Raw genomic sequence first — 21897 nt, forward strand, 5'->3', positions numbered from 1 at the left:
GGCGGCTCAGTCAGTTGAGCATCCGACTTTAGTTCAGGTTATGAACTTGCAGTTCGTGGGTTCAAGCCCTGCGTCGGGCTCTGTGCTGACGGCTCAGATCCTGTAGCCTGCTTCGGATTCTGTGTCTCCCCCTCTCTCTGCCCCTCCCCTGCTCATGCTCACTCTCTCTCAAAAACAAATTAACATTAAAAGAAAAAAATTAAAAAAGAGGAGTCACGGGGCGCCTGGGTGGCTCAGTCAGTTAAGCGTTTGACTGCAGCTCAGGTCACGATCTCGTGGTCCGTGAGTTCGAGCCCCACATCGGGCTCTGGGCTGATGGCTCAGAGCCTGGAGCCTGCTTCCGATTCTGTGTCTCCCTCTCTCTCTGGCCCTCCCCCATTCATGCTCTGTCTCTCTCTGTCTCAAAAATAAATAAACGTTAAAAAAAAAATTTTTTTTAAAAAGAGGAGTCACAAGTGAACAGTGTTAAGTTTTATGTTGTAAGAAAGTAATTCCCTTGGTAAAGAGAGAAATCCAAAGTGAGAATTACTGGGGGAGAAAAGAGCTTTATAGCCCTGTTGGCTTTGAGATGGAAATGTTGAGCACCCGGGCATGTAGACCAGAATCTGTGAGAGAGATTAGGGCTGTAGGTGAAAACAGAGATGTGTCTGTGTCCTGTGCGGGCCTGCTCCAGCTGTGTGGGTGAATACACGTAACCAGGAGAGAAAAGACCCTAAATGCCTTCTTCCTGAAAGGAAACAGAGTGTGATTGTTGGAGCAGAGATGGGGAGTTCAGATTTAATTTTTTTTTTTTTTTTTGAGAGATGGTGGGTTTTACATGGTAAATTATAAAGTCCCAACATTGGAATAAAAATAATCTGATAAGATGTTTAGAGATACTTGATGAAGATTGACCTGAGTGTATAGGAGTGCTTAACTAAGCACTTAACACATTTCCATCTGTAGATGTGGTTTGACTTTCTGGAAGTCCTCTCCGGGTAGTTTTGCTTTCTGTTGGTAACGTTTTAAAACAGCATCACATGAAACAAATTTAACGAGACATTCAAACAAAATATTCTTTCCGTCACTATCAGGTTTCTACGCTGTGTTTCAGATACCAGCGTGGACTGGCTGAGGGCTAGACTAACCCAGGTGTGAATAATCGTACACAGACAAAAGCCTGGGGGACTACTTGCTTTCTGCCTTGTCCTCAGGCTGCAGTTTTTAATCTGCCCACAAACGTGGATTTCATTTTTATTATCTGATGTTTCCCTCTGCTTCCAGGTGCCCAGATGACTATTATGAGCCAAGCTTGTGCAGAAAGGTGTAATATAATGAGGCTGGTGGACCGTCGGTGGGCAGGGATTGCCAAAGGAGTGGGCACGCAGAAGATCATTGGAAGGGTACATCTAGGTGAGTAAAAGGCACTGTGGGAGCCTTTTCAGGGTAGTGGGTGTTTCAAAATTTGTTTTGTGTAGGCATACCTGATCCGGCAAGCCTGATCCCCAGAAGTGTTAAATCCTGTGTTCTGTCAGAGTTACACGTGTACGTGTTTTAATTTGTTACAAGAAATCAGTCCCCATGTACTTCTATTTTCCGGCTCCTTCGAGACCGCCTTCAACTATGTTAGCTCATTTCTTTTTTTTTTTTTAAATTTTTTTTTAACGTTTATTTATTTTTGAGACACAGAGAGACAGAGCATGAACAGGAGAGGGGCAGAGAGAGAGGGAGACACAGAATCCGAAACAGGCTCCAGGCTCTGAGCTGTCAGCACAGAGCCTGACGCGGGGCTCGAACTCACGGACCGTGAGATCATGACCTGAGCCGAAGTCAGACGCTTAACCGACCGAGCCACCCAGGTGCCCCTGTTAGCTCATTTCTTGTGGTGCTCCCCTCCATATTTCAAAATAACATGTTTGTCGTGCTGTCACTGACACGTAAATACTGTGGAGAGCTGAGCCACCTAATTGAAGATGATTGCTTTTCTCTTTGTGTTGTTTGTCTTACAATTAGTAATTGTCTTCTTTTGGTCATCTGGTATTCTAAGTGTTCCTCAGTCCCCAAACACTTACCTAGTTGTGTAAATCTCCTTTATACAGTTCATCCTGTTGCAGATTCTTCTAGAGACTGGACCAGTGCTGTAGAGCTGCTTCACAGCTGTTGTTTTAGGATCTCTCTTGACTGGGTCCCAAAGGCTGCTTTCCTCTTGCTTTTAGATGGATTATGTGAATCCTCTGGCTTGCTCTTTGTAATTTTGCTCCTCAGTTTATTGGAGGGTAGCTTCCAGAGAAAGAATATAAGGGAGGAAACTGAGTCCTTAAATATCAGAATTTGTCATTGTTGTTGTTTTCCTATATTCTACCAGTCTGGCTAAGTGGGAAGTCACTTTGTTTTCCACAGTTTTTGTCAGTGTTGCTGCGGAGAAGCTGGCTGCTGTCTCAGTTCTTGATCCTGTGTTTGAAAGGTTTCTTTTCCATTTCTGGAGCTTATAGAATCTTCTTTGACCTCAGTGTTGTGGAATTTCAAATTCACAGTGATGCACTTGGGTGTAGATCTGTCTTCATCCACCGCAAGGGGTACCTTTCACTTCCTCTCCCCCGCCCCCAGGACGTTTGTTACTCGGTGGGATAACGTCCTATCCCAGACTTGTCCTGTAGTTTCCTTTCTTTCCCGTTTCTTTCTTTCATGTGTCCTGGGTGTGGTGGGTGTTTGTGGGATTTCCTCAACATTGCCTTCCAGCCTTTCTGTTACATTTTGTATTTGTTTGATGGTTTTCTCAGATATCTGGTGGTCCTTGACATCTGCTCATAGTGAAGACTGGGACACCAAAAGGCTGTTTGGAACATTACTTGGGTAGGCAGCCTTGGCGATATTTGGTGATCTGGAAGTTGGAAGGGGGGAAAGGGCTAGAGGCTCAGTAAACTTAAACTTAATCCCCCTGGGATTCAGTCAGGTTCTTGTGTCTTTGTCTTTCTCCATGTGCACCTCTGTTTCACTCTCTTGAGAAAATAAACCTCTAGTCTGTTGTTGGGGGGAAAGGAGATAGTCACCTGGCTGAGCAGAGGTCAAGAGGGAACCCCAAGGTCTAACTGTGCCTCCTACATAGACCTTCACCCAGTCTTGCGACTTTGGACTCAACCTCTACCCCTGCCTGCAGAGGTACTTGTTCATGAAACGCTTGGGGGTTCTGTGATGTTAATTGGCTTGCTTCCCAGTTTTCCTCACTGTCCTCTGCTTTCTGTTCCAAAATTACGTTTCAGTTGTCTCTTCTGTGTGTGTTTTTTAAATTATTCATTCATTTATTTATTTATATTTATTTTTTGCCCTTAGTGATTTGTACCTTAAAAAAGATAAACTTGTAATTTTTCAGGAGTAAATGGAGATAAATACATGTGCTCAGTCCTTCCTTTGTAACCAAAAATTTTTTTTTCTTAATTCCTTAAATCCCTTTGAGACTCAAGCACCAAGTAATCTCCTTCTGACCCTTTTCCCTTGCATTTTATTCTTGTAAAAGGTGGTCGTATAATGTATAGAATTGCATACTCTGTTTTAAAAAAAAATAACACGTTCTCAGTGTTACTATAATTTTCATAAGCACCATGCAGATGCATGGGATTCTCTTATATGGGTTTAGTGGTCAACTTTTAGGATAAATTTTTTCCCCCAATATTTTGTTACTGTAATATGGCAGTAGAGTTTTGTGGGGTTTTTTGGGTGCACGTTTTAATTTTTTTTTCCTTACTAAAGATTCCTGTCAATGAAACTACTGAGTCAAAGGTTATGAACACCTAAAGCCTCTTGATGTATTTCTAATTTGCACCAAAATGGCTTTTCCAGCACTTCGTCAGTATTCATCTTAATGTCCTTCGACAATCAAGTATTACTAATTTTTAGTCCCTTAATTTACAGATTTAAAAAGTGTGGTTTTTTTTTTTATTGTAAGTTGCTCTTCTCTCATCGCAAGTGATCATTTCTACCCATTTTTCTCTTTTTTGTTTTGTAATATAGTTGTCTGTTTATTAGAGTCTTTTGTTTCTTTTATCGATTTATATAGAATTAGGGTAGTTTAAATACGTTACTGCCACGTACTTTCCTACACACAGTAGGACTGTAATACCACAGCCTGGTTTGCTTCAGAGTCTGGGTTTGATTTTTCCATGGTTTTAGGTAGGAAGATCCTAGGATGAGGCAAAGTAAGTCTCAGTCCCTCGCGTCCTTCCTTGTGGATGGACAGGTCGTAGCATTTTGCAGCTTGGCTACGACAGCAGGCCGAAAACCTATGATCATAAGGGAAATCTGAATAAAGGAGAGCTGTGTCATGGGTAGGAAGACTCAGTGTGTCAAAGGTGAGGATTCTCCCACATTCATCAGCAGCACTCATTGTGGTACCATCGAGATCTCAGTAGGTTTTTTGTGAGACCTGATGTGCTCATTTAAAATCAGCCCTTTGTTGTAGGAATAGGCAAGATAACTCTGGAATGGCTTCCCCTTCTAGATGTCAGGACCAAAGGACTAAAACAGAAACAGACCTGTGCTTACGTGAACCTTGATAAATGACAGAGGACATCTTACAGAGCGGAGGGAAGGTTTCAGGAAATGATGCGAGGCCAGCTGGGTGTCCCTGTGGAAAAAATGAATTGGAAAACGGACCCTGCCTCCCATCACACACAAATGTCAGTTCGGCGTGGGTTACAGACCTAGATGTTAAAAGCGGTATCAGAGCTTTTAGAAGAAAATACAGGAGAGTATCTCGCATGCAGAAAAAGAGTTCCTTCAAGTTAAGAAGGAGATTATTTGGTAGATTGGGCCACATTACGATTAAGAATTTTTTATCAAAAGACATCATAAAGGATGTGAACAAATGCAAACTAGGAAAGAGTTTTTATAACAGTGACCAATAAAGGATTCGTTTTCAGAATATATACAGTGTGTGTGTATGCACGTGTCCGTCCTTCAATTCAGTGAGATGCTATAAAAAAACTACAGGAGCGATGCACTTGGGTGGCTAGGTTGAGTGTCCGACTTCGGCTCAGGTCATGATCTCGGGGGATTGTGGATTCGAGCTCCACGTCTGGCTCTGAGCTGTCAGCATGGAGCCTGGAGCCTGCTTCGGACTCTGTGTGTGTCTCTCTCTCTGCTCTTCCCCTGCTCATACTCTGCGTATGTCTCTCTCTCAAAAATAAATAAACATTAAAAAATTTTTAAAAATTACAGGGGTACCTGAGTGGCCCAGTGTCCAACTTGGGTTCAGGTCATGATCTCATGGTTCATGAGTTTGAGCCCTGCTGACAGCTCAGAGCCTGGAGCCTGCTTTGGATTCTGTGTCTCCCTCTTTCTCTGCCCCCCTTCTCGAATTGTGCTCTGTCTCTCTCTCTCTCTCTCTCTCAAAAATAAACATTAATTATAAAAAAAAAAAAAAATTATAGGGGCACCAGTGGCTCAGTTGGTTGAGGGTCCAACTTCAGCTTGAGTCATGATCTCAAAGTTTGTGGATTTGAGCCCCGCCTCGGGCACTGGGCTGACAGCTCAGATCCTGGAGCCTGCTTCAGATTATGTGTCTCCCCCTCCTCCTCTCTCTCTCTCTCTCTCTCTCTTTCTGCCCCTCCCTTGCTTATGCGCGCTCTCTCTCTCTCTCTCTCTCAAAAATAAATAGGCATTTTTAAAAAATTACAGCAGTGGGGGGCACCGGATAGCTCAGTCAGATAAGCGTTTGACTGCAGCTCAGGTCATGATCTCATGCTCCATGAGTTCAAGCCCCACATTGGGCTCTGTGCTGACAGCTCAGAGCCTGGAGCCTGCTTCAGATTCTGTGTCTCCTCTCTCTGTCCCTCCCCTACTCACACTGTGTCTGTCTCTCAAAAAAATGAATAAATGTTAAAAAAGAATTACAGAAGCAATAGAACAGGCACTATTGAATAGGAAACCCAAATGGTTAAGAAATACATGAAAAGTTACTCATTATTAGTCAGGGAAATTTAGTAAGGTTTTCAATCTAGTAATACTAATTGTTGGTGAGAATGTGGAGCAGTAGGAACTCTGATACACTGCTAGAGACATTTTGGAAAATAATTCAACATCCCCCTAAAGTTGAACCTAATATTCCCTAGAACCCTGTAATTCTGTTTTCTGTGGTATATATACCATTAGAGAAACTGAATACACACCAGGAGAATACTCGGGGCAGCATTGCTTATGACCACAGAAATTGGAAGTGACCCAGAAAGTCCCAGAGCAGTAGAATAAATCAGTTGTGGTATATTAGACATTACAGTACACTAGGGATTTTTTTTTTTTTTTTAAGTTTTATTTATCTATTTTGAGAGAGAGAGCATAAGCAGGGGAGGGGGAGAGGGAGAGAGTAGAGCCTGATTCGGGGCTCAAATCCATGAACTGTGAGATCATGACCTGAGTAGAAACCAAGAGTCAGATGGTTAACCGACTGAGCCACCCAGGCACCCCTAAGTTTGTTTTTGAGAGAGAAAGACAGAGAATCCCAAGCAGGCCCACCCCAGTTACCACAGAGCCCCGATGCGGGGCTCAAACTCATGAACAGCGAGATGATAACCTGAGCCAAAGTCCAGAGTCAGACGCTTAACCAGCTTATCCACCCAGGTGCCCTAAAGGATAATTAAAAATGAAAGAAATAGTTACATGTGCAGGGATCGATCTCAAAATACTTCTATTTTTTATTTTTTTAATTAACTTTTTTTAATGTTTATTTTTGAGGGGGGGAAAGGGGCAGAGAGAGACAGGGAGACCCAGAATCTGAAGCAGGCTCCTGGTTCTGAGCTGTCAGCACAGAGCCTGATGTGGGGCTCGAACTCAGGAAACGCAAGATCATGATCCGATGTCGGACACTTAACCAACTAAGTTACCCAGGCACCCCTCAAAATACTTGAGTAAAAGATTAGTGAGTGGTAATTCAAAAACACAAAACTAAATAGTATGTCACTTAGAAATCATACAAGACTGGGGGCACCTGTGGCTCTGTCGGTTAAGTGTCTTACTTTGGCTCAGGTCATGATCTCGTAGTTCATGAGTTCAAGCCCCACATAGGGCTCTGTGCTGACAGCTCAGAGCCTGAAGCCTGCTTTGGATTCTGTGTCTCCGGCTCTCTCTGCCCTTCCCCCGCTCATGCTCTGTCTCTCTCTCAAAAATAAACATTAAAAATTTTTTTTTTTAAATCGTACAGGACTCAGGGCGCCTGGGTGACTCAGTTGGTTAAGCGTCCGACTTCAGCTGAGGTCATGATCTCACAGTCCATGAGTTCGAGCCCCGTGTCGGGCACTGTGCTGACAGCTCGGAGCCTGAAGCCTGCTTTGGATTCTGTGTCTCTGGCTCTCTCTGCCCTTCCCCCCACTCATGCTCTGTCTCTCTCTCAAAAATAAACATTAAGAAGATTTTTTTAAAAATCATACAAGACTCGGGGCACCTGGGTGACTCAATTGGTTAAGGTCTAACTTCAGCTCAGGTCACAATCTCGCAGTCCATGAGTTCAAGCTCCATGTTGGGCTCTGTGCTGACAGCTCAGAGCCTGGAGCCTGCTTCAGATTCTGTGTCTCCCTCTCTCTCTGCCCTTCCCCCACTGATGCTCTGTCTCTCTCACTCTCAAAAATGAATAAATGTTAAAGAAAAATTAAAAAAAAATCATACAAGACTCGTAAGAATCATTTAAAAAGCTAAGAATGATTGATACAAAAGCCAGGATAGTCGGGAGGGGTGGAGAAGACACGAAGCTATGAGCAGTAGAACATAAGGAACCTCTGAGTTTTGTGTTTCCTAACCAGGGAAATAAATGCATAGGTGTTTGTTTTATTCTGCTTAATTTATTTTTTATTTTTCTTACATGTATTCACTTATTTTTGAGAGACAGAGCACAAGTGGGGGAGAGGCAGAGAGAGAGAGAGAGACAGACACAGAATGTGAAACAGGCTCCAGGTTCTAAGCTGTCAGCACAGAGCCCGACGCGGGGCTCGAACCCATGAACTAGGAGATTGTGACCTGAGCTGATGCCGGACACTCAACCGACTGAGCCACCCAGGTGCCCCCTTCATTGACTTTTAAACTGGTCATTGGGTTCACTGGATTTTCATACTTAACTCACTTGTTTCATGCTTTGCCTTGGCTTTGACTGATTGCAAGAAGCAAGGCACAGAATGCAATCTTTCCAAAGATTGCATGAGGCTTTTGAAGCAAAAATCCGCAATCCCTTCTCTTAATATGCTTTAGCTCAGGTTCAAATTGAAGGAGATTTCCTGGCGTGCTCTTTCTCTATCCTTGAGGAACAGCCTATGGACATGCTTCTGGGACTGGACATGCTGAAACGGCATCAGGTAATCAAGTGCTTCACTATCTTTCTGCACTGACGTTTTGTATGTTACGTGGGTATGATTGTATCATTTCTCTTGGTTATATATACTAGAAAACTGAGAAAACATGGCTTTTGAGACTTGGAAAGGTCCCTAATTAAGGATGTCATCATACATGGTTTGAAACGATTTATCAGTGGGGTGCCTGGGTGGCGCAGTCGGTTAAGCGTCCGACTTCAGCCAGGTCACGATCTCGCGGTCCGTGAGTTCGAGCCCCGCGTCAGGCTCAGGGCTGATGGCTCAGAGCCTGGAGCCTGTTTCCGATTCTGTGTCTCCCTCTCTCTCTGCCCCTCCCCCGTTCATGCTCTGTCTCTCTCTGTCCCAAAAATAAATAAACGTTGAAAAAAAAAATTTAAAAAAAAAAAAAAAGAAAGAAACGATTTATCAGTAGAAATAGAATCTCTTCTTGTGAAATCTCTCTGAATCTGTTAAATCCCGCCATCTGTTTGAGAGTATAATGGGCAACTTGGTTCTCTTGTGTTACTTTTAGTTTCTGATTAGAACTCAGGTAAGTTTTGATGGGTTTGTAGCGGGATCTAGAAAACACATGATGATTTTATTGCTAGTATAAGTTTAGTAAATCCTTCACAGCTTGTCAGTGCTTAAAGAAGAAGGTGTAGATAAGATGCGGACAGCGGAAATGTTTGCTTAGTATGGGGAGAATGAGTTGTAACTGTGTTCATTTACAATATTTGTATTTCCACTCTGAAATCTAATAATTTGTTTAAAGATAAACTCTTCTGATTGAAGAAGCAATTAGTGTCCACTGGGTGATAAAATTTTCCCAGCAAGGTTTTGTATCTAGGCAATATTTAAAAAAAAAAAAATTTTTTTTAACATTTATTCATTTTTTGATAGAGACAGAGCGTGAGTGGGGGAGGGACAGAGAGAGAAGGAAACACAGAATCTGAAGCAGACTCCAGGCTCTGAGCTGTCAGCACAGAGCCTGACACGGGCCTTGAACACACGGACCGTGAGATCATGACCTGAGCCGAAGTTGGGCGCCCAACCGACTGAGCCACCCAGGAACCCCCATATCTAGACAATATTTTTATGTCACTAATACTGTTTTGGTTTTTTTTTAATGTTTATTTATTTTGAGAGAGAGAGAAAGAGAGCAGGAGCGGGAAAGGGCAGAGAGGGAGAGAGAATCCTAAGTAGGCTCCACACTGTCAGTGCAGAGCACAACTCAGGGCTTCATCTCATGAACCATGAGATCATGACCTGAACTGAAATCAAGAATCGGGCTGTTTAACGGACTGAGCCACCCAGGTATCCCCATGTTATTAATACTCGTTCTAATACCGAAATCCTATAAAACATATATTGCATTAATGTTCTAATCAAGGTGCAGAATTTTAAGTAGAAGGGGTGAGTGAATGCATGTATTAATAAAACCTAATTTAATAACTTGTCACTCTCTCCCCATTTTTTAGTCATGATATCGACCAGTAGTCTTCAGCTTTACAGATAGAAAACATATACGTGTGTACTGTCCTATGTTAAATAATTAGAAAAATACACAGAAAAGGAGGGTAGTTATAAGTACGAAATAAAGATTGCCTTGGGGTGCCTGCGTGGCTCCGTTGGTTAAGCGTCCAACTTCAGCTCAGGTCGTGATCTCACAGTTCGTGCGTTCTGTGCTGACGGCTCAGAGCCTGGAGCTTTCTTCAGAGTTGGTGTCTCTGTCTCTCTGTATTAAAAAAAAATAAGAAGAAAAAAAAATAAAGATTGCCTTGCCCATATGCCACTTTTGAGATGATTGGTACTTTGTGCAGTAAGCACAATGTAAATAGTAATGTGAGTGTATAAGTGGTATGTCTCATTTTTTAAGAAAAAATCATCTCTGTATTTCTAAAAAGTGGGGCTGCTGATTATGCTTGGCATTTTCCCCAATTTTGTCCAGTGGACGTGTATTACATTTAAATTCAGAAATGAACAGAGGTTGGGTTGGACAAATATGTATAAAACTACATCATATAAAGATGATTCTCCTGTAAGCTTTTTTTTTTTGATTCTGCTATAAACTTTAAATGTTTTAAAAAATACTTAAATATTAGGGGCACCTGTGTGGCTCAGTCTTTTGAGCTTCTGACCCGACCAGCTCAGGTCATGATCTCCTGGTTGTGAGTTTGAGCCCTGCATCAAGCTCTGTGCCGACAGCTCAGAACCTGGAGCCTGTTTCGGATTCTGTCTGTCTCTCTCTGTCCCTCTCTGCCCCTCTCCTGCTCACTCGCTCACTCTCTTTCTCTCTAAAAAATAAACGAACATTTAAAAAATACTTAAATAAAACTTAAATATTTAAATTCAGGATAACTTTTCTGCATGGTGTTTTATCCGCTATCATCCGTCTTTGGTTTCTTCCTTCTAAGTGTTCCATCGACCTCAAGAAAAATGTGCTCGTGATCGGCACGACAGGCTCACAGACCACCTTCCTGCCTGAGGGAGAGTTACCAGAGTGTGCCCGATTGGCGTATGGGGCGGGGCGAGAGGATGTGCGGCCAGAAGAGATTGCAGACCAAGAATTAGCAGAAGCTCTTCAGAAATCCGTAGAGGATGCAGGTATTTGCAGTGGCCATGCTCTGGGATAACTTGCTCATTGTTGTCAGTGAGCCGGGGAGGTTGGAGCTTGAGAGGGTTTGGGGACCTTTTCAGTTCTTAATCCATGTCATCGTGCTGTCACGGATGTGTTCCCTGTCCTCTCTCAATACGGTAAAGAAAAACTCGGTGTTTCAACAGATCCATTGCTGTGTGCTAGGTACCTTGGGCAGTTATTTGCTTAAGCGCATTTTGGTAGGCTTCCTAAAAAATCTTGTTTCCTTTTTCCTAACACAAATTCTTGCAGTAAGCAGACATTTCCTTTTAGTTCTGCGGTTTCCCTGAACATTTATTTTCCTTTTCTTAGGCCCGCTTCCTTTGAAGGATAGCACTGTCGTCCTGACTAAGCAGTCCTGACCTTTTTAATTAATATCTACTGAAAGCGCTGCTACCAGAGACAGAGGAACCAACAATGAGGAGCATAATTGAACACTAATCAGAATACAGGGTTTATGCTATTAATGAGATTGCATAGTGTGTTCTTGGGCCAAATTAGAACCGTCTGCAAACCCCTGACACGGGGATTCCTCATTCACTTCTTTGTGAGTCTCAGTTGTCTTGGTTGAAGTCTAAAGACCCAGCCAAGTTTTCTTGGGTAAGATGGAAGGACACATTCTCGATGAGATCCTACCTCCATGTGATCGTTTTCCCCATCTGTTCTAAAACCGTGACTGTGGGATGCATTTTCTAGAAACTGAAGAGAATTAACTTTTAAGTTGGGGTTATTTTCAAGTCTTGAGCTGTATTCATCAGTGACTAATACCACATGTTGTGTTTTCTGATACAGTAAAATGTATTAGAGCTACAAGTTCAGGGAATAGCTTTCTCCTAAAGACATAAAAGATAGGAGCTTATTAAAAAAAAGAAAAAGGCAGCCAGATTTTGCCAGTGTTTTTATGGAGAGCACCCAAGGGGGAGCCCTGAGCCTCTTTAAGTTAAAATGGGCGTGGGTAGCGGATAGCCTTTTCCAAGCTGGCTGTGTTCATAGTCTGCTCCTTGACACCTTTTGGCACCTTTGAGTTTTACGTACAAAATACAGCCTTGGTTGTAGGAAGGGGAATATTCTGAACAGCCGTGGAATTAATAGTTTTAAGCTTCCCTGCAAGGCAAGCTTGACTGAGTTTGACATACCCACTTAGAAGGTTTTACCTGTTTTTAGTAACTTGTCAGTTGAGTCATTATTCTGGGTATTAATAAAATGAGGATGTATTACCATCTTGTGAAATGTCTATTTCCCCCCTACAATGTGGTGTTTTTATTTGAGAAGCACTGGCTGATGATAGCAATGCTTTCTAACCTACTAACAGTAACCCTCTTCGGGTAATTACCTTCTCGTAATAAAAAGTTAAGGAGATGAAAATAGAAACCACAGGTGTTTTCAGGCATAGTGAACAGAACGTGGCAATTCAAACGATTACAAGGAGGGGCTCCTGGGTGGCTTAGTTCGCAGAGCGTGCAGCTCCTAATCTCGGGGTCCAGAGTCTAGCCCTTCGTTGGGCGTAGAGATTACTTTAAAAACATAAAAAAATAAGATAAAAAAATAAAAATAGTTTTCAGAAAAGGATTAAAAGGAAGTGGGTTTTTTGCCCAGAGGATGATATTTTTTTAGTGACGATACATGGCTTGTGCTAATTTTTCCAATATTTAAATAGTGAATGAATTCGACATCAGGTCTGCCTTGTTTGGAACGCTGACTTCCCAGTATCTTCAAAATCAAAACTCTGGACATAGTAGGTGAAAGTATTTTTGCCAAAAACTGTTCCTTTGGTGGATACCTTATACCATAGTATCTTTTATCTTTTCTGTCAGCAGAAAAATAAGTCAGGACAGGAGCTATATCTGATACGTTTTCTAAACACTGACTAGAAGAGAAGTTAAGCCAGGACGATCCAGTTTCATTTGTTTTTCTCCCAAAAATAAATGTCAACTGAGAAAGAAATTGGGAAAGTGACTGTCACAAGTGTTCGCTCACCTTGAAGATTGCCATAGCTTGTAATCCCATCCATGGGTCTGCTGTTTCCACCTGTCTCACACGTCTGCCCATGAGTTCCATGTGTGTGGGTGTGTGAGATGAATTCCTTTCCAAGTTCTATTGAAGATCTGTTGAAGTTGACACGTTGTTCTATGTATTGTGAGAGAATTAAACCAACCAGACTACAGAAGCGTTCCCCAACTTTGACTCGACCAGCTCCTGATTATAAAGACGGCAGAGGAATGGAGACAATAACCCTGCATGCTGTGTGGTTTGCGTTGTTAACCCAAGTTTGCTTGTCTGTTTCCTAATTCAAACAGAGCGTCAGAAGCCATGATGCATGTAGTGTGTGTGTGCTGCAGCTGGAGTGGGCCCCAGACCAGGTATTTATAGACGCCACGTTCAGCCTTCCATCCGGTTATCGTCTGTGCTCTGAAAGTCTCTGTGTCCGCCGCAGTTTTGGAACTTAGCTTCTGCCATCCGTGTCACCTCGTCTGATCTGGTTACAACCAGCCTGTATATACATCCGTACGTTGGCACGCATACACATCGAAGTATAGTTTCCTATTCATACTTTCATCAACTGTTGTGGAACAGTCCAAGGAGGGGAGGGAGATCCCAGGAAAAGCCAGGTCCATCTGGCCATTGTGAATAGAGCAAATCAAGAATATCAGCCCCACAGCATGTTGTTGTTGAAGGTAACTACACCGTTAGGGGTCTCATGAGCCTGTTTCTTCTGGAAAACTGGAAGTTCCTTTTTCATATCCCTGCACACAACTGCCTAGAGTGGTAGGAGGGCACTTCTACCCGAAAGAAATTTTCATTCCGCTGAAGACGAAATCGAGGCTTCGGCCAGGTAAACTTGTCTGGGGGCACAGGTTCAATAACGTGGGCAGCGCTGAGGTTTCATTCTCCCTGAAACGGGAGTTAAGACTTGACTCTTCTCTCCCTGGCCTCGCAGAGTCTCCCCGGGAGACACTCTGTTCCCATCTCCCTGGAGTGTAAATTTGGGAGACGGCAGCCTGAGTTTACTGGCTGATTTATCAAGAGGAAAAAAGGCAACTCCCAGCCTCGGGCGTCATACGGGGTTGCAGGCTGGTTGTGATTAGATACCTGGCACTTAATTTCTTCGTTTTTTTCTTTTTCCTTAGAAAGATGGGGTAAAAGTAGGCACAGTTTAATTATTCTTAATATCCATTGTTCTCATCCCCTTCTCCTCTCCTGTAGTACTGAGCCTGTCCCCTACGGTCAGCACTTAGGCCAGTGAAGTCTCAGCCCTTGGAGGACTGTGTGCTGCTTTCTTAGCACAAAACACACACTGAGGCCACGTTCTCCTTGACCTGACACAGTGATTGTAACTGGCGTGCCAGTGCCTGAAGGCCATCATCACATGCCCCGTGCTACTTAACTTGGATATTTCACTGTGATGCATCTTTTCTGTTCTCATTAACTCACAACTGAACCTCTTTCAGAGTCGGCCTTAGAGATTGATAAATAAAACTAATAACTGTGTTTCTAGACACTAATGGATATAATTTACACTGAAGCAAATGCTGTTTTCCTGTTGACCTCTAAACTATATTGTTTCACCAGAAGTCAGTAACTTCCCAACAGAGTCAGTGCTTTATCTCATCGTGCTGTTAACCGGTGTTGGATTAGAATGATTTAGAGCCATTTGAATCTGGATTGCTTCCTGACTTAAGATCAAGCCCCCCACAATGGATGGCAGTCAACACGAAGCATTTGAGTCTGAGAAGCATCTGCCCTGAGAGATTGTATCGTGAAGTAGTTTTTGCTGCCACCCGTTGGCGTTTAATTAACAATCTTCTAGTCACTGCATAGAGGTCAGTGTTCGTATCGGTGGCAAAAGGAGAGTTGGAATTGACGTTTAATGGCTTCGTGAGGTGGTGTTTGAGCCTGCCACCCTTGAGTGCCCAGTCAGTTGTATTGAGTCTAAATGGTCATTGCCTGTCTGAAAACTGTTACGAACCATCCGCCTTTGCTGCCAGGACCCCACCCCCTTTCCCTGCCCTAAAAGACTTCAGTGTCCTCACTTAGTTGTACTATGTTAATGTGATAAAGTAACTGATAAACCTTTCTAAGGTTGCCGCATTTGGATCTAATCTGTTTGCTCTTTACCTTTATTTTTGTGCTTTGAGTCCTTGCTCAGACAGCTATCTCATGATTTGGATCATGGGAGTTTGGATAGAAATGAATTAAATAGAATATTTGTTTCTCTGTCTCCTAGAGAATCCCGAGCATATTCTCCTTTCTCTTTATAATTCCCACTCTGTTCCAGATATAACTGGTTTTAGTCTTGTCGTTTGAAACGCTAAAAGTGCATTGATGTGAGAATCGCTCTAGTGCAGAGATCCTCAAAATCTATAACATGCTTCAGAACCACCCGAGGAGCTTTTTGAAAGTGCAGACCCATGGGTTTACTCCCAGCGATGGTGCCCCAGAGTGTGCATGCTTAGCAAACAGGATTTCAGGGCAAGTGATAGAACACACTCGGAGAAACTCTTCTAAGAGGGTCGGACCCACGGAGAACAAAGATACATGAATGTCCTTCAGTCTTGAGCACTAACGCAGCCATTATGTGGATGTTTATTAATGGTACTTAAAGAAAAATACTGAATTACAGTGTACATGTTTTGTTAAGAACGTGCCTATCTCTTATTCTGATGCTGTGATGTTGAATTGTCTACCCCAGCGAGAATGGTTCTCGTATAAGTATCAGTTTAAGACAAACCCAAGTTTAAGGACCTGATTTTGTTCTGTCCTGTTGAGATGTGTATCATCTGAGAAGCGATTGGCCTTTGTAACCTGCCAATTAATCTCTTTGCCTTTCCCTTTTGTTCCATGTAGAGAAAAGTGGTAAAGAAACTACCTCACTGGGAATGTCATCCTTACCAACTTCAGATGGATTTAACCATCCAGCCCATCCTTCAGGACAGAGTCCTGAGATTGGTAATCCTATGAGTCTTGCTCACTCTGTCTCTGCTTCAGGCTGCCCTATCGAGCCCAGTGACCCTGACAGCATTGAACCTAAAGCTCTAAAGGCTTTGAAGGCTTCCGCTGAATTCCAGATAACCTCTGAAAAGAAAGAACATCTTCCTCCACAGGATCTTTCTGATTGTGCTTCTTCAGCAGACAGCGCTCCAGCCATGCCTCTGCAGAATTCATCCGAAGAAGCCATTGTTGCAGAGAATATGGCGAAATCTGCTGAAAGAAGCACCCAGGGCCTCAGATCTCCTCTCCACACAAGACAGCAAGCTAGTTTATCTGTCACGACTACTAGTGTGCAAGAACCACCGGGGTTTCTAGGTGAAAAGGGTTGGCATCCAGAAAGTCAGAACCCGAGTCAAGGGAATGGCCTTCAGCAGCACAAAGAACCAGGGAATGAACAGCATGAGGTTGTACAACAGAATGCTCTATGTGACCAAGAACAGGAACATCTCTGTAACACAGAGGACTTTGAACTTCTTGGAGAAAGGCAACAGAATCCACAAAGAAGTGTTGATTTAGAAGCTACAGTGAAAGAAGACAGGCTACAGCAGAATGTGGACCTTCCAGGTACAGAGGAAAATATTCTACCTTCAGGATGCTTTGGCTGCCCCCATTCAGAAACACTCATGGAAGTGGATACAGTTGAAGAGTCCCTAGTGGCTGTGCCTAACTCAGCGGATGGTCAGAATGCCAATGTCAAGAACATCGGTGCACCCGATCTCACCTTAGATAATCCCCTGATGGAAGTAGAAACATCAAAATGTAACCCTTCATCTGAAATTTTGAGTAATTCAATTTGCACTCAGGATTTACAACTCCCAGACAATAACGTTGAAATGTCTGGAACAAATAAAGAAGATGGGGATTGCTCCCCGTCTTTAAGTCTCTGTGGCAGTTGTCAGCCTTCTGTGGAGTCAGCAGAGGAATCCTGCTCATCTCTAACAGCAGCCTTGAAGGAACTCCATGAACTTTTGGTCATTAGTAGTAAACCAGCTTCAGAAAATACATCTGAAGAAGTTCTCTGTCAATCGGAAATGGTAACTGAGGGCCAAACAGGTGTGAAGGACCTTTCTGAAAGATGGACCCAAAGTGAGCATGTTCTGGTTACCCAGAACGAAGAGCGTTCACAAGTCTCCTTTCATCAGACCATAAGTGTATCGGTGAGGGCAGAAAAGTTAACAGACACTTCAAATGGTGCTGGAGTAGAAGATGTAGAAAATATTAATGTCAGGGATCCAGGTGATGGCCTAGTAACTGATAAGGAAAGTGTCCCCGAGTCTAGGGAATCCGAGAACAAGAGCAGTTCTGACGCTCTAGCCTCAGCAAAAACGTCTAATCAATTACACTGCACCTTAGGTGTAGAAATCTCACCCAAACTTTCAGCAGGTGAGGAGGATGGCGTCAGTCCCACTTCTGAGCAAACGAAGTCCTGGTCCAATTTCACGTTGGTTGAAGATCTGGGTCAGGGCGCACAGAGTCCGGTGACAGACAGGCCTGAGACACGACAGGATGTCTGTCCTGAAGCTGCAGGGCCACTTGTTGACTTTGAACCGCCCACCAGCCACCCATCATCAAGTCCCTCCATTCTTCCACCACTGATTTTTCCTGCTGCAGACATTGACCGGATTCTCCGTGCCGGCTTCACTTTGCAGGAAGCTCTTGGGGCTTTGCATCGAGTTGGTGGAAATGCAGACCTTGCACTTCTTGTCTTGCTCGCAAAGAACATTGTAGTTCCTACATAACCAAGGAAAAGTGGGCTAAACCATCCTCCATTCCCTTAAAAAAAAAAAAAAAAAGCTATAGACACACAACACGCACACACACACTCTCTCTCTCTCTCTCTCTGTCTCTCTCTCTTTCACTCACCACGTACACAGTATATGTAGAAACCTGCAAGCAGAATGTTGAGCCAGATTTTTTTTAAAGATTTTTTTCGGCCAAAGTAACTTATCTCTTGTCTGATGAATTTGTCTATTCTATTTGTTAAAATTTGGGCCTTTTAAATGTATTGGCAGTATGTGCATACAAAAGCTTTTTATTATCAAGATGATGTATTCTGGAATAAAATTGATGGTTTTGTGTATAGCATACCATTTTAGAATGAGAGTGAGTGCTTTAAAAAGCAGAAGCCGTGAGAAACCCTGCCCCCCATGCAGCTGAAAGCAGGTCACCTTCCCACTTTGGCTGTGTCTGCGCTGTAGGCAGGGTATGGCTTGTTGGCTCAATGGTCCATTTACAAACTTGATCACGTGGTGTGGTGTCTGGAATTACACTTAGTGCTCTGCGTATTGGTGGTGCATCAGTTATAAGAGGAAGTTGAAGAATAATTGAGTGATCTCTCCCAGAGTGGTATGTTTTTATTTGTGTGGTTAGGGTTTGGCAGTTTTATGGGGCGAGTTGGGAGGATTTAAAACTTGGGCTGCTCTGTGCGCGACAGGCTGCTGCATGGATTGCCAAGTATTTTGGGGTGGGGGGGGAATCAACATCAGAATGGGACGTGGTGCTACCCAGATAGAAAAGGGAAAAGCGTGTAGTTCTGTTTGCAAATGTTTGGTGATGTTTCAGGGACCGGGAGTGAAAAATAATGGCCTAAACGCTGGAATTTACTAGAGAGTGGGTTTGCGAGCATCTTACTGATCTCACCTCAACCCTTAGTGACCAACAATGAACTTCTGCTAAGGGGTTGATTTGCCTGCAGTTCATTTCCTTTCTAAGCTCATCTACTGGGAAGTGCTTCCAATGCTCAGTGTGAGCTGCGATCGGAGTGAGATATCGTGAAGTGTGATAACCTTGTCGCTGGTTCATCTTGGTGCTTGGAATGGTCAGCCTGTTTGGTGAGTGGCCTTTACGGCAATGGAAATAGTAATGGCAGTTTCTGACTCAAGTGGCCTTGGTAGAGATTTCCATCCCTTTCTTTCCTCAGGAGTTTCTTTTTTAAAGCAGGCGGCGTCACATTTGTGTTTACCGTGTCAAGGTAGAGTGGGGCATAGTATATAGATGTATTTATTGTGGCCTTTTTTTATATGAGGACTAGCCCTTGGAAATCATTGTCCTGTGGGCCCCACTGTGCAATAATCCTACTGGATAGATTTTAGGTAGTTTTTCCCAGAAAATAAATTATCTTACGTACCCAGCAGGAATCTGAAATCTTGGTTTTATTGAAAAGAATTTTGAGAATGACTCCTGATTCCAAGCTAGAGTTTGCAATGTGTTTGAAACAGATGCTTCGAAAGGGTGATTCGTGAACTTAGTGTTAAATGATTTTGTGTGAAGTCTTACTCTCTTTGCAAGCTTATTCTTTCTTTCAAAATTCAAGTCATTGAGCACAATCAAAACGGAGGCTCATCTCTCAGGAGTTTTTGACATTTTCATTTGGGGGCACTTAGAGACCTTTCTCTTCTGTCCTATTCCGTCGTCTTTTCTTTTTGCTGTGACGTTTGTATGTATGTTGTGAGTCTTCAGTGATGTGGCGGAAAGTCACATAGATTCATCATGATCCTCCGAAGTTGGGAGATGGTTGGCAGAAGGAGTTGCGGTTTACCGTTTTCACGAGGGCGCTCCGAACAGCAGGTCAGCCAGGTTGTCTTTAAGATGTTCTTTGAGACAATCACATGCTGCAGACCCTTTTGCCTGCCCCACACCAAAGACGTAAGATGCACTAGGAGACTGCGTGTAGGATTTCTGTCAACCGACTCTTAGAGCTGCGACCATAATTAAGTAGTTGGTGCTATGAGGGAAGCAAAATCCAGTAGCAATGCAGTGGCCCCCGTATTTGCTTTACGGGTGGTAACTGGGAATTTATTCTAAGCTAATAAATCTTTAGGGTTATAAAGTGGGGTGGGTGTGAGGTGGGGGAAGTTATCAGTGACAACAGACTCCTCCCAAGAGGCCTTCTGGGTGAAGACGGGCCTCCTAGTCTTTCTGAGCAGTGGCGCACTGCTCAGCGGCCTGGCCACTGAATTTTCACAGTGCGGAGATCTGGGAATCCATCCTAGGTAGAATACAGAATATCAGCGTGGAAAAGGTTTGATTACAATAGCTTTTTACGTTATGTATATTTATTTTTAGGAGAAAATCGAATAGGCCTGTAGTTGTACATGTATTCTCCTTAGGAGTACCTTGAATGAATGAGCTGAACCCTCTTGCCAGATAGCCTTGTCCTCTTCCATCATTTATTTTTCAGTGTATAATTGCTTTGGATCTTTAAAACTTTATTTTCCTGTCCCGTCATTCGTATGAACGTAAAGTCGCTGACATTATTAGGATTTTGAATAATCTTAAATCACGCAGTTCTTAAAACACAAAGGGAATTAAGGAACACGACACTAGTGAATTTTGTCAGTTTTACTAAAAGTGCAGAGACTCGAGATTAACTTCTCTAAAAATGAGGTAAAATCATTGTGAACTCCTCTGGTTGCCAACAGAACTGATCCTGGCCAGCCATCAACAGTAACGGGCCACCTTACTGGATAGCTTCTTTGCCGTAACCGGTAACGGACGGTTCTGTGGTCCGTGCTCCCCTCCAAGGGTGGTCTCTGTTTACTCACCAGAGAGAGGAGAAGGTTGTCCTTCCTGGAGGACTTCTGCGGTTTACCTTCAGTTGATTTCCATGGGTAGGAATGTGCTTGGTGACCAGACAGCTGTGCCTAACACAGCTGTAGATTTTGCCCACTGAAGCTGGGAAGAAGGATTTCCACTTGTACCTGTGTAGGCCCCCCGGGCCCCAGCCGGCAGCCTTCATCCCTCAGTTTGGGCTTTAGGCATTAACATCTAAAGATTACCAGTGGCTTGGCAAAGAGAATGGGATAGATGGTGGGTGGGTGTTAAAACTGGTCTGCCTTGGAGCCTGTGAAACCTCCCAGCGTTCCTTGTCTCCATATGTACTAAAGGAAGACACAGCCCGTGTGGTTTTTTTTTTTTTTTTTTTGTCCAAAGCATTTCTCTAGCAAGAGGGTTGCATAAAAATGGAAAGACACATGAGACTTTGTGTCACCAATTTTGATAACCAGTTAAAACTGGAATCTGCCTGTTCTTCCCTTAGCACAGCTTTCTCTCTCTAGTAAAAGCCATAAAAACTTCATTGGTGTAACCATCAGCTCATATGTATATATACATGTGTGATTGACAAATAGCCTACAGTTAATTTTACATAGAATGAAAAGCAAGCAATTTTTCTATTTACAGATATATCCTCCACATACGGTGGCTTTTATCCCACCATGTATATAAAAACAGCCTTGCCGGTAACCAGCCAGGAAAGTTGCAGTGCGTCTGATTTCCTTTTCCTACCTGTTTGCCACCTGCAGTGAGAGCAGGCAGCATAATTGAACTGCTGTGTATTTCAAACTTGTTATCACCGGTAACATATCCTAAGAGAAGCTAACTAGATTATGCATTCTTCCGATCTCTAGCACAAATACCAAAAAGCCAAATTTCTCCTTTGAATTTGGTTACTTAGTATAGTCTGTGGCTGAGTCAGAAAGAAACCGTTATCAAGAGTTTCCCTTCCTAGAAGATGAATGTTAACATTTTAGGAGTTCCATAAAATAGCTTTTTTCCTGGAAGAATTAAAAACGCCAATTCCTCAAAGACCAAGTAAATTTAAAGCGTGTCCTTAAGAACTGTGGAAATGAAAGTTCATGGCTCAAGCTCTGTATTTAGAGGTCCCTCAGTGTTAGTGAGGTGTTCCTAGGAGTTCATTGAGTTAAGATTTTAGGGGTAAACCTTTGAAGTACTTGATTTTCTCTTGTGCCTTAGTTTCTCCAAGTAGCAGAGGCATCACATTTTGGTGGGGAGTGAAAGTGGAAATACCAGGGAGAAAGTTTGAAAATGGCCTTCCTAGAAATAGAGGGCGTGCATGGAGTGGTCCTAAGACTCACCTTCGATTCAGAATTATCCTGCACCAAAATCATTAGATTTCCCTAGACGGAAAAATTCCAATAGGGCTTTTTTGCATTGGGAGTACCAGAA

At 43.1% G+C, this 21897-nt stretch overlaps 1 protein-coding gene across 4 annotated transcripts in view; it reads left to right on the forward strand.

The window, feature by feature from the left end:
• Nucleotides 1–18017, forward strand: part of LOC122479967 (protein DDI1 homolog 2) — a 39211-nt gene extending 21194 nt beyond the window's left edge. For 2 of the 4 annotated variants that reach the window (XM_043573831.1, XM_043573832.1), the window contains 4 exons: nucleotides 1264–1392; nucleotides 8209–8312; nucleotides 10721–10910; nucleotides 15787–18017. In XM_043573831.1, the coding sequence (XP_043429766.1) occupies nucleotides 1264–1392; nucleotides 8209–8312; nucleotides 10721–10910; nucleotides 15787–17669 (2306 nt within the window). In that variant the 3' untranslated portion in view covers nucleotides 17670–18017. Of the gene's footprint in view, nucleotides 1–1263; nucleotides 1393–8208; nucleotides 8313–10720; nucleotides 10911–13238; nucleotides 14763–15786 lie in introns of those variants that run through there. The other 2 variants (XM_043573834.1, XM_043573833.1) reach the window with 2 other exon arrangements.
• Nucleotides 18018–21897: the final 3880 nt, after the last annotated feature.

The sequence above is a fragment of the Prionailurus bengalensis genome, chromosome C1, assembly GCF_016509475.1.
Source record: "Prionailurus bengalensis isolate Pbe53 chromosome C1, Fcat_Pben_1.1_paternal_pri, whole genome shotgun sequence".
Taxonomy (NCBI): Eukaryota; Metazoa; Chordata; class Mammalia; order Carnivora; family Felidae; genus Prionailurus; species Prionailurus bengalensis.